Source organism: Metopolophium dirhodum, chromosome 1 (assembly GCF_019925205.1).
Source record: "Metopolophium dirhodum isolate CAU chromosome 1, ASM1992520v1, whole genome shotgun sequence".
Taxonomy (NCBI): Eukaryota; Metazoa; Arthropoda; class Insecta; order Hemiptera; family Aphididae; genus Metopolophium; species Metopolophium dirhodum.
This window is the reverse complement of record NC_083560.1, coordinates 93,946,991-93,972,767: the sequence shown is the minus strand read 5'-3', so window position 1 is coordinate 93,972,767 and position 25,777 is coordinate 93,946,991. Positions and strand designations below refer to the sequence as shown.

The window sequence follows — 25,777 nt, the reverse complement described above, 5'->3', positions numbered from 1 at the left end:
TCTATTCATTAAGAAAGTCTTTTTAATAAAAAAATGTATATTTGTTAAAAAAGACTATTCATAAAAAAAATGATTATTTTTAAAAATTATTAAAGTATTATTAACAGCTTAGTTTAATTAATAGTTTTGACATATTATAGTTTCATTGATTAATTGTTTTGATTTATGTTAATCAACATTTTTTTTTGATATTATGTAGATAAAAATTAGTTTTCCCGTGGTATTGAATGGTACTACAGTCGAAAAACCAGATTTTCTGGAGAATGGGTGAAGTATCATATAATTATAATGAAGTTATCACTTGGAGTGGATTTTGAGAAATACACCGACGGGTAAGGGTTTGACTTACAAATTCTGAAAACCAACTTACAAATACTTACAAATGAATATCTTTAACTTACAATCGGTCCGGATCGATTCGGCTGACATGGGGGGGCTTGGGCGCATTTTTGGAAATTCGCCAGAGGGTAGGGGTTTATCTTACAAACTCTGAAAATCAACTAACAAATACTTACAAATAAATATCTTTAACTTACAATCGGTCCAAATCGATTCGGCCAATTTGGGGGGGGGGGGGGGCTGATGGTTAATATCGAGGGCTGTAGATATCTCAGTAAGGACCAACTTACAAATTCCAAAAACCAACTTACAAATATTTACAAATGAATACCTTTAACTTACAATTGGTCCGGATTGATTTGTCCGATATGGGGGCCCAACTTCACACACGTCAAGAAAACATCAGAACAAACATCCAATACATTGACTCTGGAATATGTGTACCCAAGAAATTACATAAATCATGATACAGGAGACTCACCAAACCCTGACGCAATGAGTATTTTTATTAGTGTATCGTGCTTTACTAAATCGAATGCTTTTTTGAAGTCGATAAATACTACGTCAAGTTGAGCATTAATTTTGAACGCATTTAAAACGGATAATGTGAAAACAAGATTGCACGAGAGAGTAGATCATCCTGGACGAAAGCCACATCGTTCTTCCATTGAAATTCTATTTACGGAAGGTTGTATATATTTTACAATAAGGGTCTTAAATAATTTTGAAATATGGGATTGTATGGAAATGGGTCGATTAGTTGAAATCGTCAGATAGACTACCGGGTTTTGGAATTGGGGTAACGGAACTCAGTTTAAAGAATGTTGGAAAATTACCTTCATCCAACGATCGCCTAAAGAGTGTAAATAGAGGATACGCAATAATCCATTGTATAAGATATAAAAATTCTCCAGGAATTCCGTCTGAACCTACTGACTAATTGCCTTTTAGAAGGGATAATCCCTTAAAAACATCCTCAATGGAAAAATTTTCATTATTGGGTAAGTAGGGATATCACATAGCTTAATGTCAAAATTTACATTATCTGTCGAATAGACTGATGAAAAAAGAGTCGCAAAAATATTTAAAACTACTTATTTATCCGATGATACTACACCATCATAATATAACATTTCCTTAGGCATGGCACTACATTTTCGGTTTTTATTGATAAATTTCCAGAAATCATAAGATTTAAAAAAAAAAAAATATTGTACACGATAATTAAATTCGTTTAAACATGCTTTTGGCATAAATTTAAACCGATCTCAAAAGACAGAAAATTTGGTATAATTGAGAGCAATAGAATTTAATTTGTATTTAGTATGTGTGTTTTTTTTTTTGTGGGAGGATATCCTTTAATTTATTATTATACCACGGGGGATAAATCGATGCTCGAAATTGGAATTTTGATACAAATATTAAAATAGATTGAATGTATCATTTATATAATTTTATCACAGGTTTTCATTTGAACCACCTTTAGGGTTCTGGACGGAATGATACATGTATTAATTTTACAATGATACGTGTGTTTCTTCTTTTGTATATTTTCGTTGTCTCTTGGTCATAACAAAATTTAAAATTCCAAGAACCTACCTACCTATTTTTAGTCATGAGTAACAAAAAAAAAAGTTAACATAACACTCTACAAGTTTTAGACAAAATTAATAACTATTCATAATTTGTTTATAATTGAAAAATTGTTTTTGTCAGGATTTTGATATTTTTGTGTTTGTGTATATAAGCTAGTAGATTTATACACATTGGATTATTCAAAAATTTAGATTATTTTTAAGCTATTCATCATTAATTGTATTCTACTAATCTATTCACGTCGTACTAATGTTAAGTCGGTTTTCAACAATGACTCAAAAGTTAGGAAGTAGGTAACAATTATATATTATAATATAAATGTATTATACTCTTAAAATAATTAACAGCATAGTTAATGAGATGTATTCGGAAAACGATAATTGAAACTATTTTATTATTTAAAGTTATATACATTTCTATCATAGCAAAATAAATATAACTTATGAAATAAACTTAGTAATAAATAATAAAATAGGCTGATAGATACCGCTCAATATCGTTTTTTTGCATGCAAATTTCACACAATCGTTACCACTGGACCTAGTACCTAGGTACTCAATGACGAGGTACGTTCAATACATTCTACAGACCCACAGTAAGATATCAGAGAGGTTACCTACCTATTGCTCCAGTTGTCCACATGATATTTGTAAAAACAGACATTGGGCAGTTTTAATTTAGCTTTACAAGAGTTGGAACTGACTTTAACTATTTTTAGATCGTTATATTATATTTGACTAATATATTTAGCTTTCATTTCAATCAGTCAAATTGGTTAATAAAATATTTATATGACGTACATGTTTAACAGCTTTTTTATGGGAGTTGGGGTGTTTGGGTATGTACATATATGTTATAATGTTATTATGATAACAAAAACTTATGTTGCGATTTTTAATAATAATGTGTTGTCAATTAAAGATTATTAAACTTTTTTTTATATAATTTGGATAAAATAAAAAAACTATTTTATAATGATTGGTATTACATTTGGTCAATAAGTATCAAGTATAACATCAAGTAACATCATACATTTATGATATTTTATATGTACCTACCTATAGAAGATTCTGGATTCACAAACTTCTGTATTATATGTCAATTCAGTAAGTAATTTAAAGTGATAATTATCTTTTAATTACAATTTTTAAAGTTTGTAAATAATATTTATATGGGTTAGTTGTATACAACAAAATTATATTATACGTTTGAAAGCATTTTTAAGAAAACTATAAAATGTATAGCTTACATATTCACATATTGTGAAGATGTTTCAGTAATTTTATTTTGTTTCTGATTATGATTCACTTCCTGTTATGAACTCTCCACATAATTCTTTTAGTTTTTCTTTGATCATTAATTCAAATCTTTAAACAATCTTTGTGCATTGTTCTTCAGCACACCGATTTTTATCAAAATCTTCTTTTCGAAAACTCTCATGATTCATATCATCCGGTTTTGTGATTAATGGGTGATGAAATGGTAAAAGGTCCACGTGTTTTTTTAGAACTTTGTAAAGAATTGTCTTTAACATAACTACTTTTCCATTTTTCAACCACACTTTTGTTAATTACAAGAGTGGGTGGGAATAGCGCAGTTTCTGTGGATAGGTTTGTTTGCGGGGCTAGTGTAGTATATGAGTAAGGGGTGACCTAGAATAGGCTATTTCATACTAGTAATAGTACATGTAATCCTTCGTATCATCCACTGACATTAGTCTATTCAATTACACTTATTTGTAAAAATAGTATATATCAAATATATGATAAGTTTGTATATTTTATCGATTTAGCATTTATTAGTTATGGGTAACTTTAAGAAATGGTTCTGCAAGGATGGATGTGAGCTTGGATTTTAGAGCACTGATCAATAATCATGCATACATGAAAAGTAGGTTTTAAAAACACCAATATGGCTCATTTTGCTTCTAAGTCCAAGTAGTTGTAATTTGGTGTAATACAACGATGATCCTTATTATTTTAGTTTGTAGAATCGGGATCCAAAGTATACGCACATTCCCACCCATATACATCAAAAACCCACTAATGTATAGCAATAGAATCGTTATATGTATCGTCAATGCTACTGTATCGCTATATACACTTGTAATAATTTTAGTTGTCGAATGTAATATATTAATAATACATAAAATCACAAGTCTATTATGTATCAAATGTAAAACTAGTTTATGACACTCAATATCCAAGTACATTCCTCTATAGTTATGTATTCATAAATGATAAAATCGTAGATCCTATAGGTGGTATAACCTGATATGGAGTTATTTACCGTCATGAACTGAGATAATATGGACAGGAAACAGCACTCGTATCAGTGGCCCAGTTTGCGTACGGAAATTCCGTTTAAAGGGAAATTTAATGAGAGGCTACAGTGCCAGTAACTTGTCTTATTCCGGCGTATAATTCCCGTAGTCCTATATATTATATATTTAAATTTTTGTCTATGATCCTATATATAAACGTTTATGCAAATCCCTATACCAAAATTCTAATTATAATAATTCTGCACCAGGATCAGAGTGATCCGCCAATTTCCCCTACCATACAAAATCTGTACGAAAACCGAATCGGTACCCCCACACTGACCAACCACGTCGTTTCTACACCATATTATCTTAGTTCATGCTTACCGTAAAATGTCTATAATATAATAATATGATAATAATATTATATTTTATTACAAGTTTATATTTCATGAATTTGTTGTCAATCATCACTTGTATGGATGGTTATCATGAAAAATTTACTATACCAGAAGATTTAAATGAATATAGGCAAAGTTTGAAAAGCAATGGAATTGCATTTGTAGGTGAGTATTTGCCATTATTATACTAAATTACCACCGTATTATAGTTTACGATTTTAATAAACACACTTTTCTGATAAAGAAAACAAGCATGGATGATGCTACTGCAACCGTTGCAATTTTCTTTTAATCAACTTTTGTTTTTGCGTCCTATGCACTGATTATTATTTACAGATTACTCAACGACCCTATGTACATACATAAAAAAGGTGATTCGCATAGGAGAAAAGCTTCTAACGCTCCAACCTCCAAGCGTGGTTAACAAAGTGGCCGCTGATGCGCGCGTTTCTGGTGGTGAATTATTGTGATGGTTTCGCAAAATAAAGCGTTTGTATTTTTAAATGTATTAGATATAGATACAACTATTTAATACAAATGTATTAGAATGATGTTGTATACGAGTTTTAGAACCCGTTTTTGAAGAAAACAAAAGGTTGCTATCATATTGCTAGCGGCCACTTTTCATTCTCCCGACTATATAATGCAAATGCGCTGACTTTAATTCTTACTATGACAAAATCGTTAATATTGCGTGCAACAAAAAATAAGCTTCGTTGAGTAACGTCCTGTATATCTTGTGTCAATTGTCATCCAACGTGATGATTATTGTGATAATACTATTATGAATACATGATGGCTGCATAGATATTAAACATATAATGCACCCATGCGACATTAATCCAAAATCGCCAAGCAAACATAACGGATAGAAAAACGACGTTTGTTTCTAGTACGGCGAGAGAGAAGTATAGTGTAACTACGTTTCATAAATTAATAAATATTATGAACAAGCTTATTATTAAATATTTCTCTAACTTCACTTACTCGATCAAATAAGATAAAAGTAAACGCTGGATTATCATGGAATTCTATGAGCCAAAAAATTAAAAATAATAAATTTATTATTAATTAGTTGAGGAAAACGGTAAAGCTTAAAGCTTAATATTTAAGCTTTATTCGAAAATAACGTCAAAGCCATCAATAGTATAGACAGCAAATTTATTAAATTTGATTGGCAGTGATGGGGTTAAGATACATTATAGAACAATTAACGTGTCAAAACCATTTAAACAACTTCTTTACGATGTTTTTTTTAATATACAAGGATCGTAATCAAAGTAATCTACAGTATTGCCGAAAAAATTAAAACAACTTCTCCATGAACTGTATAGCTTGACTTATATTAGGCTCCGAATTTTATTAGTTGGGTACCCATATAAAATTTTGTGCAACCAAAAATAACATATAGTACAACATAATATAATATGTATCAACATTTTAGCAATATTTTATTGGAACATGTAACATTTAATGTGAGTTGCGTGCCGCACGAGTATACAAATAATATTACTGCAACACCTTCTATGTTATTTATAATACAAAGAAACAAAGAAACACCATATTATTAAGCACATCTTTTGAAACATAGATGTGTTGTCACATGTCACAATGCTAATCAAATGTGATCAAGTAATGTGTATGAAACAACAAAAATCACATATACATAATGTCATGTTGATACATGCTTTTACTATTCCAATAAATATTCTATATATTATATGTGTTTAAATACTGCTACCCATCATTATATTGTTGAATCATAACAATATGGCATTATATAATTTATTGTTGTAATATTTTATTTATTAGACATTGTATTGTAACATTTAAACAATATTTTTTGTAGAAATATATATTTTAAATTCTGAGCGGAATGAGGAATCTAGTGGTTAGAGTACTTCAATTTCAACATAAAGTTACTTATTTTTTGGAAAATGGGATAAAGATGGTACATTAGAAAGGTCATTTTTCGGTTTTCTTGATAATTATTTAATACCACAGGAAAAACCGCTAAGATTTGTGTTTTAATTTCTAACGCTTTGTTCATCAACTATCACCATAGAAACAAATAAAAATAAAAATCACGATTTTAATTATTTTGTTGTAATTTATAATATTAATTCAACTTATCCGCGGCTACCATATTGACAATAATTAATAAGTATTAACAACATAAATATAATATAAAATATCAACACTGACAAACCATCACCGCTCAGAATCGTTTTTCGTATACAATGATATTATATGATTGAATTCAAATTTAATACAATCCATTATACAGGGACCCACTTTTAACCTACTGTACAACATCCACTAACCCCTTTTTTTATTTATTAGACTAAATCAGACACGGATCTCTACTCTCTACTATACAAGATGATTCTTTTATCATGAAACACTCATTATTTCAAAAAGTATAAATGTTTTTGAAAATATTTATTTACATAGTTTCAAGTTCTTAAAAAAAACTACGTTTTTATAAAAAAATTATATTTTTAAATATTTTTTATTCTTATAATTTCTTTTTCTTTACTTTTTTGAATGACAACATTGAGTTTTAATTTCATATTCTAAAGCATAATATTTTTCTAAGTATTGTGATTCAGAAAAATTGAATTTAGGACTAGTAGTTTACCAGTTATAGGTAAGTATTTAAAGTTTAGACATGCGGAGTGCCTAGTGGACAAACATTTTGCGGGGTAACCCTGTTCCACTCCACACCGCTCATCTAAACTTTAAATACTTATAACCATGGCTACGATTTGTATGCAATATAAAATGGTAAAATATGCATTTTATTTACCAAAATATGCAAAAATATGCATTTAAACTTTAATAAGATAAACACAAAAATATAGTTACAAAAAAATTTTTTATTTGTTGAAATACATCAGTGATTGGCTGTTTGTCTTAAGGGTCACGTTTCCAGTTTTTCAAATTTTCCACAATTTTATAAAATTTGAAAATTAAATTTTATAGTTTAGTTGCCACTTCAATTATAAGACTTTTACTCTAATCTACAACCCGATACCTATTTAGAGGGATTGATATGGTATATTATATCGAAAAAAATGACTTTACGGGAAGAACTCTCAAGCTTTGTAGAATTGTCGGGTTTTGATGATTATTTTTTTTATCTGAAAGAAGAAGACTTCCTAAAGCTCTCATCGATCTCTGATTTTGTATTTTATTTCAAATTATTGCATTAAACTATTTGTAAAAAAATGCTTTTTATCTTGTATTTTTTTAGACATATTATACAGTTTGAGAATAAAGTATTGAAAAACAAAGATCGGATGCGGGCTGTAGAATATTTCTCTCAACCAATTAAAAAAAAAAATTATGAAATTTGGTTGATTCTACAAGGTGGTATCGTTATTCCCGCAGAATGTATTTTTGAGGACAAAATGGCATCGGCACCAGGCGCCTTAATATAATATAATTGAGAACAAAATAATAATTTAGAAATAAAATTTGTAATTCACATGCTACGACCACATATTTTTTTAATCTTTTATAGCATACCTATTGTACCAAAAGATTGTATTTATAAAAAATAAAATTTATGTTTAACAAAAAAACCAAGTTATATTTCATTATACTATAGAACATTCATTTTTCGCATTCTTATAATTGAAATATGCAATAATATTAATTTTATTCAATATATGCAATAACATGCATTTCATCCAAAATATGCAAAGACATTCAAAATAAAAATACCACCATTTATCTCATCATGAGGTGATTCGTGGACATAACTGACAAAATCAATAATCAGAAGTTGCAAACAAAACATGCTGTTGCATATAAATCCTAGCCCTGCAGTTATAACTCATAATCTCCTAGTCCTAAATTCAATTTTTATGAATCAGAATACTTAGAAAAATATTATGCTTTAGAATATGAAATTAAAACTCAATGTTGTCATTCAAAAAAGTAAAAAACTTAAGAAATTATAAGGATAAAAATATTTTGAAATAGAGTTTTTTAACAACTTGACACTATGTAAAAAAATATTTTCGAAAAAATTAATACTTTTTGAAATATAGAATGTTTTATAATAAAATAGTCACGCCGTATAAATCAATAATTATTTTTGTCATGAATAGGTTTTGAGGGTGAATCACGTGAAATGACCGAAAAAGAAGGTATTTATCTAAGAAAATATAAATTAAAATAGTTAAATGTTTAAAAAGAAATCTATTACATCGAACAACCCATAAAATACATACATTTTACAAAGTATACCTTCAATATGATGAATTATTTGATATTTCACAAAATAAATAAATGCATAAAAAATAGTTATAATAATAATAATAACAATTAAATAATAGGTACATAGTTACATGTATTTATTATGCAATGAATGGCGTAAATATGCCATGATATCTTTATTATCTGTTATTTAGATGGATTTATATTTTATTTCTTTTAAATTGAATTAACGAAAAAATTATCTGACGATAATGCTGTATCCACTCTTTTAGAATCTATTATATTTTATAGTCTATAATAGGTCTCATAAGAATGGAAGTTGATTTGTCAAACTGTTGAACAACCAAATTAAATTGATGTTCAAAGTTCATTATAAGGTTTTACAATATTATTAACAACAACAAGTATATAATTTTGTAAAAAAAAAAACTTTTCCTTTTTTTAAATATGTTAGGTATATTATATTCTAGAAAATGTTATTAAGTAAGACATAAAGCGGACTGCTCGCCATGTCAGTTGCCAATTTCACACAGTTCACTACTCAGTACAATGTGTATATGGCTATTTTTAAGAGGATTCATATTGAATCACGTTAAATAAAATGAATAAAAATAAAATAGAATAAAACATCAATTGTAACTGTTCTAAGTAGTTCAAATAGATATGTAAATTTTATAAAATAATATTTTCAAAAAGTGCATAGTTTATTAATTTATAATACAAAGAAGAAGTTGTATTGTTAAAGTTAAATGTTGAAATAGTAATTTATAATGGTGTAGACGAAAAGAATTTTTGTTTTTTTAATACTATACTACATAACTTTCGGAGGGGATATATTCCCCCTTTTATCAAATATTTTATCTCCTGAAAATAATTCTTATATTTAAATGATCCATAATTGTCCAAACCTCCACGTATTTGTACAAACAGATGTATAAGTTTTATGGCGAGAATTCTGAGAACAGATTTGTCGTCAAGTCTACTTGAAATTGACTTTCCCACAATTTTGACATTATCCCCCAAATTCACCATAAAATCAATGTTGTGTAACTTCCGTTGCATAGTGGGACATGTATAGATAGGTTAGATAATAAATGTTATAAATATAATTTACAATTTATTTTTTATTTTAATTTTTAGTTTTATTAACTAAATTCTTCAATGATAACTTTGCGATGAAATCTAGAAGTAAGTATTATTGTTCAATTCAACTGTTTTTATTATTATTTACATTCATAATTTGTGGTTGTATGACACTTTGTTCGGTCACCTGGAAAAAACTAATACCGCGGACAGTTTGTACTATTTTAGGCAAGGGTAACGGGTCAAAAAAATTAAGTTAAGTTAAAAAGTTAATTTTATTTTAACTTTTTAACTTAACTATAAAATGTGTATGGAGGAAAAATTGTTTTCTGTTCACAGACCAACGTTATATTGAGTTGTACATAAATATCAATAAATAATATAAAATAATATAGTAATTCATATAAATACAATTTGATTTGTCGATTCTCTACTATTAATAGCTCGGCTTTTCATATGAGTTAGTGCAAGGTTTTTCAGCTTCAATATTGTATCACTCAGATCGTGGTTATGATTAGTAAATTGTGTAAATAATATATACTATGACATAAACATAGAAAATTATATAAAAAATATTCTGATGTTATTATATTATGAAAGTAATAAGATTTATAACTTATAACTCACCGGTTCGTGACAGTTTGTAGTAACTTTACCCGTACAAGTCAGTTTTGTACACTTCCAACGAATATTTGATATATTTATTCTTAAAACGGTATACTCATATCCATATTTGAAAATTTTTGGATTAAGTTTAGTAGTTTGGTTCATACTGTTTATTGTATGGGTTGCGTATGAAGTGTACTGTGTCACCAAATTCATGTCTCATACTGATCGTGGATACGCGATCTAAAGTTTTGAGCAATTAAATATTTTATCTTATCTTATAAAAAATATTTCCCGGTTTATTTATATCTTACAAAGTTTCCGCGATCGATTTTCATCAATTTATTTTCACCGTATAAAGTGTCCGTGATCGATTTTTATCAATTTATTTTCACCGTACAAAATGTCCACGGTATGCAACTCAAACAATAGATAGTACAAAGTGTTCGTTTACCATAATTTGTAGTAGGTAGTAGTACCTACCTATATTCACCACAATAGTTTAACAAAATTATATATTTGTGTTTACAATGCATTGCAATTAGGTACATATAATGAGTGTAAAAAACAACCAGTATTTGTTTTTAACTTATTTACAGGCGAACTATATACCCCAATTGATTATTGTCGTAAACGCAGTGAGTATAAACAATTAAATATAAAATCATAACATCGTAAGTAGTCCAATATAAGTACATATTAATAAATTACATGTTAACCAACTATCATAGAATGGTATGATTTGATTTGGGATATATATATACTAGCTGACTCAGCAAATGATGTTTTACCATATAAATTAGAATTAGAATTGGAATTACACGGGTGTAATTTTTATAACATTTTCTAGACATCTTTTAAGAATAAATAATATATAAATACTAAAATACTAAATACTACAGAATATCTTTGTATACAACGCTCACAGTTTTTTTGTCATTAGACAATATAAACATGCTTTCTTTAGAGGTTACTCTTGAAAAGAGTGACAAATAATTGGCCATATGAAAAACACTCAACGCTCAAATCTAAGCCTGCAACGTCGAAAATTTGACCCTGTGATTTATAAATGGTCATTGTAAAAGATATCTTTACCGAAAATTGTAGGCGTTTAAATTGGAAATGTAAATCCGATGGTATCAGAGGAATTCAGGGAATCAATAATAATAATAAACTAATAATACTAAAACTTTTTGACTAAGTAATAAACATTATTATACACATTTTAAAATAATTGGACTATTTTTGTAACAGTTAATTTTACACATGTGCACAATTTTTTTTTTTTTTTAATGGCATGACCTATTTTTGACTACAAATAATTTTTTTTTGTATTTTTAATGAATTTTAGTGGTTGAATTTTTATTTTAAGTTAAAAAATTGCCGAGTTATAGTAATCTGATTGCATGGATATTTTTATTATTACGTATTTTATAATCAATTATACCAACGCAAATAACATAAAATCAGATTAATATAACTCGGCCCTTTTTTAACTTAAAAAAGAAATTCAACCACTAAAATTCATTAAATAATACAAAAAAAAATAATTTGTGGTCATAATTAAGTCATACGATTAAAAAAAAAAATTATTGTGCGCATTCGCAAAATTAACTGTTACAAAAATGGTCTAATTATTTGAAAATGTGTATAATAATGTTAATAAGTTAGTCAAAAAAGTAGAATTAAAATATATGAAGCCTGCACATAGTTATTGAGTGTTTCCACTTATCGTGATCACACTGAATATCTAATACATAAAATTCTCGTGCCACTTTATTTGTATGTATTTGTATTTTTTAATAAGATATTAGTTTTATAATACAAATCAGGATTTTTATAAAATGATAATGGCAGTTACGTGATACGAATTATTGTGATAAAAATTCAACAGGTACACTATAAATTTAATTTTAATAACAATTTACCAAAAAAATTTTTTACGTAAAATTCACATCTCTAGTTGTGGGTAATAATGAATAAAAAAAAATCACATGTTTAAAGTTCAGTTGTTATAAATTATAATTGTAAATTTTAAAGAAAACTGTAAGTACTGGCCGAAAAGGGAACGCTAAGTTTCGGCCGAAAAGGGCGCCGCCCACTGCTGTGAATCAGAATTTTTATCCCGGGCAACAGAAAAGTTAAGATAATTTTGAACACCATACACCGAATATTAAAATATTAAAATAACGAATTGAACAAAGTTTGAGTAATATAGAGTTTGTACGTTTAACGAGCAACAAAGTGCACGGGATCAGCTAGTAAACTATAAATACAAGTTACAATGGATTTATTTTAAATAATATTAATACAATTTATTATTTTAATTGACTTAACCCTCGGGCACCCGCACGACGGCACTCCGTACCGCACATTCATTAAAATTGATATTGCTTGAATGTGCATGGTATTATCACCCGATAAGAAACAGATATCATATCTAAAAATAGCTGGCTATTTTATTACCGATACACCGAATTTATTGCTAGTTTACTCAGTTGACAGTGAGTTTGTGAAGTTTGAAGGTCAGTCTATCGGCATTCCGTACCGTCCGCGTGTGTTCGTATTTTTTTAAATCGGTACGCAGTACCGTCCGCGGGTGAACTTATATTTCAATCTTGCGTTCATATCAATTGATACTTGATAGTATGTCTCAGTTTCGTCGATTTTGCGGAGATGATGAGATCGCGGCTCTTTTACAAGAGCTAAACGACGAAGGTAAGATTGAATTTACTATCATAAATTATTATTATTATTATTTTTTTTATATGAAATATACTAATAAATACTACGTAAAAACTAGTTGTTACTTTTATAAACATTTATCAAATACTTCTTTATGTATATATATTATATAATTTGATTTTTATAAAAGTAGGTATTACAATTTTTTTTTAATTTTTCAATTTTTATGTTTTAATAAATAATATTTTGTAATAGCTCAAATTTTATAATTTTTTCAGGTGATGATTTTTATAATACTAACGATGTTGATCCAATTGCTGACTTTAGTGATGACAGTGAGGTGGAAGATGAGGTAATATTACCAAACGATCATTCAAGTGAAAATGAATTATCAGTAGAAAAAGAACATAGCTCTTCACCTCAATCTGTAAGTTTTGATTATAATAATACCCTAGATGATTATTCCGACTTTGACGTTTTTATGGGAAAAAATGAAGAAACTTTTTGGTTCAGCAATTGCCTAGCTTTGCCTAAACAAAAAATCAAGTCAAAAATATAATAAAAGTTTTGCCGGGACCGACAAGATTTTCAAGAGAGGCCAAAAGTGAAATAGATATTTTTCTCAAATTTTTTTCACTTGAAATAATTGACAAAATTGTTTTTTACACTAATAAATTCATTGATAAGCGAGCTGCTAAAGTCTATAACAGATATATTGAACTAGACAATGAATTCAGAAGTAGGGAATTCAAAACGACTACAAGAGGCGAAATTTTGGCACTTATAGGAATATTATTCTATATGGCCACATGCAAGACAAGTAGTGCGAACGCAAAAAGTTTTTGGAAAACAGACGGTACTGGTATGGTATTATTTCGTGCAGCGTTCAGTTACAATAGATTTTTCTTTTTATTGCAATGTCTTCGGTTTGATGATTTGGATACTCGGGTTGAAAGACAACAATCTGATAAACTTGCTGCAGTAAGAGAAATGTATACACTTTTCAATGATAATAACATGAAAAATTATTCCCCTTCAGAATTCGTTACTATAGATGAAATGTTGTACGCTTTTAGAGGGAGGTGTAGTTTCATACAATACATGCCGGCCAAGCCTGCAAAATATGGACTTAAATTGTATGCATTGTGTGATGCGAAAACATTTTATGTCTATAATTTTGAGATATATTGTGGCAAACAAAAACCCGGACAGTTTCTCGTATCCAACAAACCATTTGACATTGTTATGCGACTTATTGAACCTCTAAAGACCTCAAAACGAAATTTGACAACCGATAATTATTATGGTAGTTATCCCTTGGCACAAGAGTTACTCAAAAAGGGTATAACCCTCGTCACCACTTTGAAAAAAAATAAAACCGATATTCCACCAGGATTTCTTCCAAATCCAAAACGTAAAGTAAAATCATCACTATTTGGATATCAAGATGAGTGTACTTTGGTGTCTTACGTTCCTAAAAAAAACAAAGCTGTCATTTTATTATCTACTATGCATGATGGTCCTGGTGACATAAACGAAGAAACCGGAAAGCCTGAAATCATCCATGATTACAATAAAACAAAAAGTGGAGTAGACACAGTTGACCAAAAGTGCTCGGTAGCTTCAACAGCTCGGAATACTAGAAGATGGCCGCTTGCATTGTTTTTCCGTTTCTTGGATATGGCTGGGGTAAATTCTCATATTTTATACGTTGCCAATAATATATCAATGTACAATTATCGCAAATTTCGAAGGTTGCCGTTTCTTCAAAGGCTCGCCACGAATCTCTTAGAAGAACATTTGAAAGAAAGGGCCAAAGTGAAGGGTCTTCCTAAAGATGTACAGTACTTTCTCGCTAAATACAAAAATGAAGATGTTTGCTCTGTTACTCAAGGAGAGAATCTACCGAGATCTGGAGCTTGTCATGCATGTGGAACAAGAAAAAACAACAAAACTACGGTTAGATGTTCCCTTTGTACTCGTTTTGTTTGTAAGAAACATTGCACGAATATAATCAAGTGCCACTCATGTCAAAATTCTGAAAGTTCAGAATCAAGTATGGAAAATTAAAATTTAAGAAAAGGATTAGTTGTAGTTAGTAAAAAAGTCTATTATAAAAGTTTATTTATTAAAAGTTTAAAAGTATAATTTTTAGTTTTATCAATAAATACGTTTATCTATCATATTCATGTTTTATAATCACATTTCTCAAAATTATGATAAAAATATAATAATAAAATGAAAAAACTACAAACTTTGTGTATATTAAATTCACTATAAGCCATTTTAACGTAGATAAGAGTCTCTGAAAGTAGGTATTAGGGATGGGAAAAATGAATCAGTTGAGTGAGTCGATTCAGTTGATTCAATTCACTCAACTGAATCGATTCATTGAATCGATTCAGTGATTCATCTCGATTCAATGAACTACTCAACTACAAATATTCAGATAAAACTGAATTAAGACATGATTATAAGGTAGGGATGGCAACAATTTTCCCGATGTTAGGTTAATATCGATAAACCGATATTTTTAATCACTAGATGACGTGTTTTGAGTGTTTTAGTCTAGCTCTCACTTGTGATGGCTGGTTCATAACGATTAGTATATAAAGGTTTTCCATACTAATTATTATCAGTGCGAAGTACTCCCTGTCCCTCTTGATTTCGGGTCATGTCTATACAATGGAAAGTGTTGTAGTCCGAGGCTTACGAGGCTACATCAATCACAACGGAATTCATATCCACTTCAATGAATAGGGAGGAAAGGATACGCCTTAATTTTTTTTAGGCCGGTTCTTACAATGTCTGGTTAAGTGTCCGTTAACTTTAACCGGACATTGTAAGAACCGGCCTTACTCAATTTTATTGAATAAATTACCAAATTTAAAATGTTTTTACTTGACATAATATATACCATAGTATAATATAATATAATGTCCACAAAAAACATCCATTCAGAAAAATGATTTAAGAAGAAATGCAAATACTTGCCATATTTTTGCTACACCTATTTGTAATGTTGAAATAATTTATTATTTGGTAATTAGACAGTTAGTAAGTTGATGAGAAAAAAAATATTTAAGTTAAACAATTAATTAGAATTTACTAGATAGACGTTTTATCAAATAAAAATTGACTAGGTTATTTACAATGTTTTCATTTATACTACTATACTAGCCATACGGCATACTGTATAGTATTATACAATCGAGGTGAAGAATACTAAAATAATATAACTATGTACATTGTACACTATCATAGTCAGGAGTATAAGCAGAGTTATGTTGTAATCTTACACTAAAAAAAATCTTGAACATAGATAAAAGATTTAAAAACTAACCACTGCCCCCATCCCACTAAAATAAAAATAAATGTTTTAATGACTACACAATGTAAAATAAGAATGGTATATTGTTATAATTACACATAGGGATCTGATATGTCAAAACAAAATCTTGTGTCATGTTAGTTATGGTTAGTTGTATATTATTTATTTTATATAAATAAAATATTCTAGTCTATAATATTCAGTTTTTACATCAAAATCATTTATTCCATGATCATAAAGAAAACATTGCAGAATATACATATATAATTATGTACTATAAATAACATGTTCATGCATATTTGATTTGTTTGATAACTATTTATAATTTTGTTTTTATTAAATTTTAATAATAATCATTCACAATTCACCAGTGACAACTGAAGTTTGTTCTATTCCTTTCCTTATTTCCTTGTTAATTTATAGTTTTGAATACATTTGGTTATTAAGTTAAAATTACAGGTGTTTTAAGTACATTTATTTTTTATAAAAATGAATCGTAAGACCAGTGCAATTTGGGATTATTTTACAATAGTTGAAAACGATAGAGCTAAATGTAATTTTTGTAAAATAGTGCTTAAATTTAACCAATCGTCAACAACTAATTTATTAAGACATATTAGATCAAAACATGTAACAATTGATTTGTCTAAACGAAGAAGGCCAAATGATGACGTGGACGAAGAAAACATAGACGATCCTTCTCCAATGTCCATTCAAAACCCGTCAACTTCAATTTCTTTGGATAGAGAATGTCCCCCTCTTGTTCACCAGCCAACACGAAGTCAACAACAACAGATTTCTAATTTTCTTCGCAAACCAGTTTCAGCATCTAAAAGACAGTTGATTGATCAACAGGTAATAAGAATGATTGTCAAAGAATATTACCCTTTTAGTATAGTTGATGATAATGCATTTAAGAAACTTATAAACATGTTGAATCCGGGTTATTCACTTCCCTCTAGAAAGACTCTTTCAGTTTCATTACTTCCTGTTCTATATAACAAGATTTCCGATGAAATTAAATCATATATAGCTGTTAATGCACAATATGTTTCTGTAACTACTGACGCATGGACATCTTTGAAAAATGAAAGTTATATGGCAGTGGTTAGTCGCGGATTGCGCTTTGCTCGTCGCACACGTATTAATTACGCTCCGCTTAACTGTCGTGATTCCGTCTACTTTTCGTATCCGAATGTGTCGTACTTAGTACGAAAAAAATCGTAATTGTCTTCCGTATTTATTTATACATATTATAAAAACTGGAAGTGCGCCTAAGTGCGTTTTTTTCCTTCTAAATGTAAGCAAATTACGTTTACGTTTTAACCAAGTTTCAACCGTCTACTCTATAACCGTTGCGCTATCGCTGCTTCGAGCATCGATACGCGACCTTTGCCCACCAGATAACATGCCGCGGCCTAACAACGCACCCACTACGCCGACAAGGAAAGATATTAAACATGCAGAAAAAAATAAAAATAACAACAATATACAGGCAGCTCGCCTAATCAAAAATACTTCAAATAATTCTATGTTGAACCCTACAGATGATATCTTAGATGCCGGTTGGACACAAAATACCAATAAAAGGAACCACTCAGATTCTTCCGAGCCGAAATCCCCCGATCCTACTTCAAATAATAAAAATTATAAAAAATTATTTATAACGGCTAATCGCTATGAAGTGCTCACGCAAACCGAACCCGCTAACCCGATCATACCGGACTCTAACGAAGCATCTTACTCTTCTCCGGAATCAAATACCTGCAACCAAATTAAACCACCGCCGCCGATTTTTGTAAAAGGCATAATTAACTTTTCAGAATTGTGCGTAACGTTAACCGAGATCATCGGAGTTGACAATTTTTATTGCAAATCCTCCTCAGATCGTTTGAAAATTCAAACAGCCAACCCCGAAGCATACAGATCTCTGGTACATTTCTTAAAAGAAAAGAATGCCCAATTTCATACCTACCAGCTAAAAGAGGATAAACCTACTCGAGTCGTCATTCGCAATATACACCCATCTACATCCACCGAACTAATCAAATCTGAGCTAGAACATCGCCTTTTTGAGGTCAGACAGATCACCAACGTACTTCACAAAACCACCAAACGTCCGCTCCCCCTTTTCTTCGTCGATCTGGAACCCACTGAACAGTCGAACGATATATTCCAACTCTCCAGCATTCTGCATACAAAAATAAAAGTCGAAGAACCTTACAAATCCAAGGTAATTAGTCAATGCCTTAATTGCCAAGATTACGGCCACACGAGAGCATATTGCGGATATTCAGCACGCTGTGTTCGCTGCAGCTCTAACCATCCATCTTCCGAATGCACCAAATCACGCGACACTCCAGCCAAATGTGTACTATGCTCCGGCGATCATCCAGCCAATTACCGAGGTTGCAGTGTCTATAAGGAACTACAACGTCGTAAAACACCCGCCGCCAAAAGTAACTTCTTACATGATAACATTAAGCTTAACGTAAACAATTTTAATGTAAAAGCGAGCCACCCATTACCAACCTTACCAGAAAAAAATATAACGGACCCCCCTAAAACATATGCTAAGGTCACTTCTAGCCATCCATCACAATCGTCTCCTTCTGCTCCCACTGCAGATCTAACCACAACCATATCCTCTTTTGTAGATGAACTTAAGTCACTCATTAATCCGCTAATCGCTCTTCTAACACAAGTAATTACTTCCCTTCTTAATAAAAAAAATGAATAATTCATACACTAGTAGCTCATTATCAATCATATTATTCAACGCAAACGGTCTAAAAAATCACGTCAATCAATTGCAAAGTGTATTATTTGATAAACGCATTGACATCGCCTTAATTTCCGAAACTCACTTTACCAAGTATTCTTACATATCTATTCCTGGTTACAGTTTACTCAAATCCAACCATCCAGACGGCACCGCACATGGTGGAGCAGCCATACTCATAAAATCAAATCTTAAATTTCACCCACTCATCAACTACTCTCAAAATCATATACAATCGTGTGCTATCTCCATTAAAATAAATAAAATCCCAGTTATCATCGCCGCAATCTATAGTCCTCCTAGGCACAATTTAACTATTAATAACCTCGCTGACTTTTTTGACTCAACAGTCAATAACTTCATTATTGGTGGCGATTATAATGCAAAACACCAAAGCTGGGGATGCCGAGTCACCAATCCTCGAGGTAACCTACTTTACAATTTCACCAATTTAAAAAAATACAAAATACTTGCGCCACCCGGGCCAACGTACTGGCCAACATCTATTAGGAAAAAACCTGACATTCTCGACATCTTTGTCACAAAAATTCCTAGCAACTTATACTGCTCTATCAACAATACTCTGGATCTAAACTCTGACCACTCATCCGTTATTCTCAATATCGATGCCACTCCACAAACACGAACTGACAGACCTAAGCTTTTTACGGCATCAACTAATCGCCTCAAATTTCATAATTTTATAGCCGAAAATATTAACCTAAAAATAAGTTTAAAATCAGATCATGAAATTGACGACGCAATCAACAACTTAACAACGCTCATCCATTCAGCAGCTTCTATATCAAACACCTCAAACACCACCAAAAACTCATTACATAATTACCCTTTTCTCTCTGAACAGGTACGCTCACTAATAGTTGAAAAACGTAGAGCAAGGGCTCGTTATCAAATCTCACGTCTACCCACGCACAAAAGCGCCTATAACAAATTAGTAAATGCACTAAAAAAATGCGTGGCTAAAAATAAATCCGACATGTACGAACAAAAACTGACCACACTCTCCTCTTCAGATGGTAGCTTATGGAGAGAAACCAAAAAATTACTTCTGTACAAATCTCCCTCAGTCCCTCTAAAGAAACCCGATACTTCATTGGCCTTCTCTGACATTGATAAGGCTGAAGTCTTTAAAGATCATCTTCATGACACGTTTCAACCGCATCATGATATACTTACACCCAATCACATAGTTGAGGTAAACACCTATTTAAGCCTTCCATCTCCAATCAGTCAGCCTGAAAAACACTTCACCCCAAATGAAGTTAAACAAACCATCCAAAAATACACACTAAAAAAGTCACCCGGCTTCGATCTGATAACGGCTGAAGTAGCTAGGTGCCTCCCCAAAAAAGCTATAGTTCTTATAACATATATATTTAATGCTATACTCAGACTGTCATATTTTCCGATTTTATGGAAGTTCTCAAAAATTATTCTTTTCCCTAAGTCTGATAAGCCACTTGATACTCCTTCATCTTACAGACCAATAAGCCTCTTGCCCTTCCTATCAAAAATTTTAGAAAGGCTCATCTTAAAATGCTTATTACCGCATATTATTAGTAACAACATACTTCCAAACACGCAGTTCGGGTTCCGCAACGCACATAGTACGATACATCAAGTTCATCGTGTTGTCGATGTTATTTCTGCGTCTCTGGAAAAAAAACTTTATTGCTCTTGTGTTTTTCTAGACGTTGCCCAAGCTTTCGACCGGGTTTGGCACGAAGGCTTGCAGTTCAAACTCAAAAAATTTCTCCCCTCGTCATTATTTCTACTAATTAAATCCTATCTGACTGATAGACACTTTCAAGTCCAATATAACTCGTCAACGTCCGGAATCGCACCAATTAAAGCTGGTGTACCACAAGGAGGAATACTCTCCCCTTTCTCTTTAACATTTACGTAGCCGACCAACCCACCATGCAACAAACTATCGTAGCTGATTATGCCGACGACAAAGTCATTTTATCTATCAATGAAGATCCTGTAATCGCATCATCAAACTTACAAATGCATCTCAATCACTTGTCTGAATGGTATGAAAAATGGCGTGTCCAAATTAACCAAAATAAATCGGTACACACAACGTTCACACTCAAACAAGGAATATGCCCAAACATTACCCTCAACAACATAGCAATTCCCACATCCGACATTGTCAAGTACTTAGGGTTAATCCTAGACAAAAGACTGACATGGAAAAATCACCTTCAATCCAAAAGGCTATCCTTAAATAATCGCATGCGCATTCTTAGACCCCTGTTAATCAGAAACAAGTGTACCCCCCTTAACGTCAAACTACTAATCTACAAATCTCTACTCAAGCCAATGTGGACGTATGGTCTTCAATTATGGGGTGCGGCAAAAAAATCTAATATTAATCGAATCCAAACTTTTCAAAATATTTCACTCCGACGATTGTCCAATGCTCCACCCTATGTCTCTAACCTAGCCCTACATAACGATCTCTGTATGAGAACAATAGAAGCGGAAGCACGCATTTTCTACACACGTTTCCATAAACGACTTCAAACCCATACAAACCCTCTTATAAAAGACCTCTCTATCCTTACACTCCCAGGAAACCCTAACCGTAGGTTAAAAAGAAAGTGGTGCCGTGACCTTTTGCAAAACTTTAATGTCAAACTCTCTGAATAATAATAATTAAACAATTCAAATAAATAAAAAAAAAAAAATGTATCATTAGCCAAGAACCACTAATGGGTGGCTGCTTATTCAAAACAACCATGTTCTAATATTTACTTTTATCATATAAGCTTATTGTGCTCAAATAGTACAGATTGTTTATGCCAAATAAAAAAATAAAAAAAAAAAAAAAATATGGCAGTGACTGTTCATTTTATAGATAAGTCATGTCAATTAAAATCTTATCTCCTTCAATGTGCAAAATTTCCTCTAAGACACACAAGTGAAAACATTAAAGATTCTCTTCTAAATACTATAAAAGATTGGGGCTTACAAAATAAAGTGACAGCATGCACAACAGATAACGCTGCAAATGTTACTAAAGCTATTCAATTGTGTGATTGGAGACACATATCATGCTTTGCTCACAGTCTTAACCTTGTTGTCCAATCATCTTTGCAAGAAATAAATGTCACAAGGGAAAAAGTGAAAAGTATTGTTGAATACTTCAAAAGAAGTACGGTTGGCTCTGAAAAATTAAATCAAATGCAACAACAGTTAGGTTATTCCCCTGTACGTTCAATGATTCAAGATGTTGTTACCAGGTGGAATTCTACCTTTTTTATGTTTCAACGATTTTTAGAATTGAAAACACCACTGCTCTCTGCGTTAGCTGATTTGAACCACGACAATAACTTGACATCTAATGATTGGGAAATAATAGCTAAGTCGTGTAATATATTAAAACGGTTCAATGAAATCACCATCGAAATGAGCAGTGAAAATAGTGTAACCATATCCAAAACAGTTCTATTTAGCCAGGCATTGTGTAACTACTGCAGTAAACTAAAATCAGAATATCAAACACTCCCTGAAATTCAAAATTTTGTTACAAAATTATCTGAACAAGTTGGCAATAGATTTGGACATGCAGAAAGACAAATGCCGTTAGCTGCAGAAGCGACCTTTTTGGATCCTCGATTTAAAAAATATGGCTTTCAAAACAATTTTGCTTTCCAAGACATAAAACGATCTATTATAAACAAAGGCAAATTAATTTTAAAACAAAAACAGCAAAATAATGCATTACCTGTACCAGCTTTGTCAGAACCGATAAACGTTGAAATGAACCGGAACATAGATTCTATTTGGAACGAATTTGACACAGAAGTAAGCGATATAATTCAGTCTCGAGATCCTACAGCTGTAATTATAAATGAAGTTGATAAATATCTCCAGGAGCCACCGATTACCTACTATACTTATAATTACCAGATATTTACACTACGTATTTGTTTTGAGATTTTTCACAGTGCTTGTTTGAAGTAACAAATGTTTAAAAATCAACATTCAAAAAGATTTTTTATAGTTATTCACGAGGTATTTAAGTTTTTGTTGTAAAACCATTAATAAGCGAGTTATTAACAAATTTAGAACAAGTTCCGTGGTGTCGGCACTGAGTGCCGTCCGCGGGTGCCGGGGTCTGGGAGTCAGGTGCGGGCGGCCGAGGGGTTAACTAGGTAGGTATACTTAATAATATTAAATACTCAGTTTTGAGTTGCATCACTATTTTTTCAGCAGGAAATGTATACAAAAAATAAATATTTGAGTCACGAACAGTGACATACTGTGACATAAGTCAAAATGTTTTCAAATATATTTTGTTGTTAAAATTAAGAGGGACGCCACACCCGCATGTGTTGTCTCCGTCTCACACACTTACGACATTGACAAAACGTATTTATGCAGTCTGAGTAGAACTCAATCAATGTTGGTTCTAGAGTAAAAATACTTATCATAAAATTGAATTAAAACAATATTTCTGGGGGCAAGACGTTGCGTTTTTTTTTAAAAAATTTAAATTTTGAAAAGTTAAAGGTATTTAATTATAATTTCATTTTTATGAGTAGGTAGTATTTAGTATTTACCTCAAATCAAAACATTTTATCTACACATCAAATATTTATATTTATAAATTTGCAGATTTTGGCAAAAGTGGAATTTTGGGTATAATAATAATACATTTATTTTAAATTACAATGATAATTCATATAAATTATATAGTTTGAGTAAATTTAATATTACATATATTTATTAATTTATTCTCTTTCCTATAAATTTAAATTGACAATCATGGTCAGATAATTTTTAATGATAATATGATGACATGGATGCCAAGTGGTAACGAATATATTCATTAGCTTTTGAGTACATTTTCTTGATTGATATTTAATACATAATATTTATATTATTATAGTTTATAATACACTATTAATATAAAATTGTGAAATATTACATAAACATTTTTTTCCATTTAAAATAATTATGTAATTGATCTTAAAATTTACCATTGTACCAAATTCGTAATAATTTAAAATTCTTTAATATATGATTATTTGTACATAGCCTGGATATTGCGTGGTAAGTCCACAAATTTGATTCTTAATATTGTATTAAATTTAGTACGCTTTAGTGCTACTAATTACTTAACCATATTGCATGTAAGTATGCAATCTGGGTGTAACATCCTCTTAAAGGACCATAAAACACTCAACATTGACTTTTATTTAAAATATCATACTAAAAAAATGGTGCCAATAATATTTTTCTGTGTTCAATAGTTTTCAAGTTACTAAGTCTTTAAAATCATGCGTGACGTCATAAGATCCTACTCGCGGCGGCAACGTGTACACATGCCTATTACTAATTTTTCTAAATATGTAATAAATTATTATCTTTTTGATATGATACTATGCTATGATATTGTTTATTTAAGACGAATAACATCTGGTTCATACGCGGATACGAGTAACAAAACAATGTATTTTATTACGTATTAATCATTATTATTTATTAACTTACTAGCCAACCCGTCACAGCTTCGCCCGTGATTGGTTATTTATTTTGTTTTCGGACGATGATATGTATAATTTTTTCTTTAAATTTTATCAATTAATGTGATCGGCAAGTAAATATAAAAAATGATTAATGAAAACGTATTGAAATATTTCTAGCGGTATTAATGGTAAATTAATTTTGATAGCACTTCATTACCCGTAAAAGAAACGCAAATCTTAAAAAAAAATATGATTGTTCAACTACTTTTGGGTGTAACATGCTGCAGCCTGCATTAAGTGCAACTCAGCCACCCTCGTTGGCAATCCGACTACTTCGAATCGCGGATAAAGGGAAACTCTTTCACCAATCACATTGGTAGGCAATTTTCAATAATTCGATTTAATACTTGATCTGCCCAAAAAAAAACAATGGAAACCGATAATAAATAAACACAAATAATTTCTACTGTTGACTGTAACCAATGGGAACTATTTATAAATAAAAATAAGATTTCCAATGTAAACATCAATGTCCCTGTTTGAGTACCTCTTTAAAATGAGAATTTTGGCAATTCCATTCTGACCATTCTTAGTAATAAATCACACATGATGGAATTACTATCCTATTTCCCTTTCCAATCGTTGTCCATGTATTTACCCACGAAATAAACTATTTGTAAGCCAAGTATCGCTAGACTTTATTTTGTGGTTCACTTTTACACAAAACTTTTTTTTTCTGTTTTTTTTTTTTAGACTTTAAAATCATTTTATGACGAGAAATATTAAAAATATATTTGTCTAAAACTAGTTTATTGAATAAAACATTGTTTGTCACATAACCAGCTATTCCACTAACTTGTTTTACTTTTTCACTTTCTTGACAATAGACGCTTTCTTGATCCGTCGTCATAACTACGCACTGTCCACATTTGCACCAATTTAATTTACCACTTCGATTAT

At 30.6% G+C, this 25,777-nt stretch overlaps 1 protein-coding gene across 2 annotated transcripts in view; it reads left to right on the top strand.

Moving 5' to 3' along the window:
- Positions 1–2,750: 2,750 nt before the first annotated feature.
- The window catches only part of LOC132936997 (uncharacterized), a 92,375-nt gene continuing 69,348 nt past the window's right edge, over positions 2,751–25,777 (top strand). For both annotated transcript variants that reach the window (XM_061003824.1, XM_061003823.1), the window contains exons 1-8: positions 2,751–2,773; positions 3,000–3,041; positions 4,730–4,764; positions 8,718–8,756; positions 9,967–10,014; positions 11,115–11,153; positions 23,964–23,987; positions 24,387–24,401. In XM_061003824.1, coding sequence (XP_060859807.1) covers positions 2,754–2,773; positions 3,000–3,041; positions 4,730–4,764; positions 8,718–8,756; positions 9,967–10,014; positions 11,115–11,153; positions 23,964–23,987; positions 24,387–24,401 — 262 coding nt within the window. In that variant the 5' untranslated portion in view covers positions 2,751–2,753. The remainder of the gene's footprint in view (positions 2,774–2,999; positions 3,042–4,729; positions 4,765–8,717; positions 8,757–9,966; positions 10,015–11,114; positions 11,154–23,963; positions 23,988–24,386; positions 24,402–25,777) is intronic.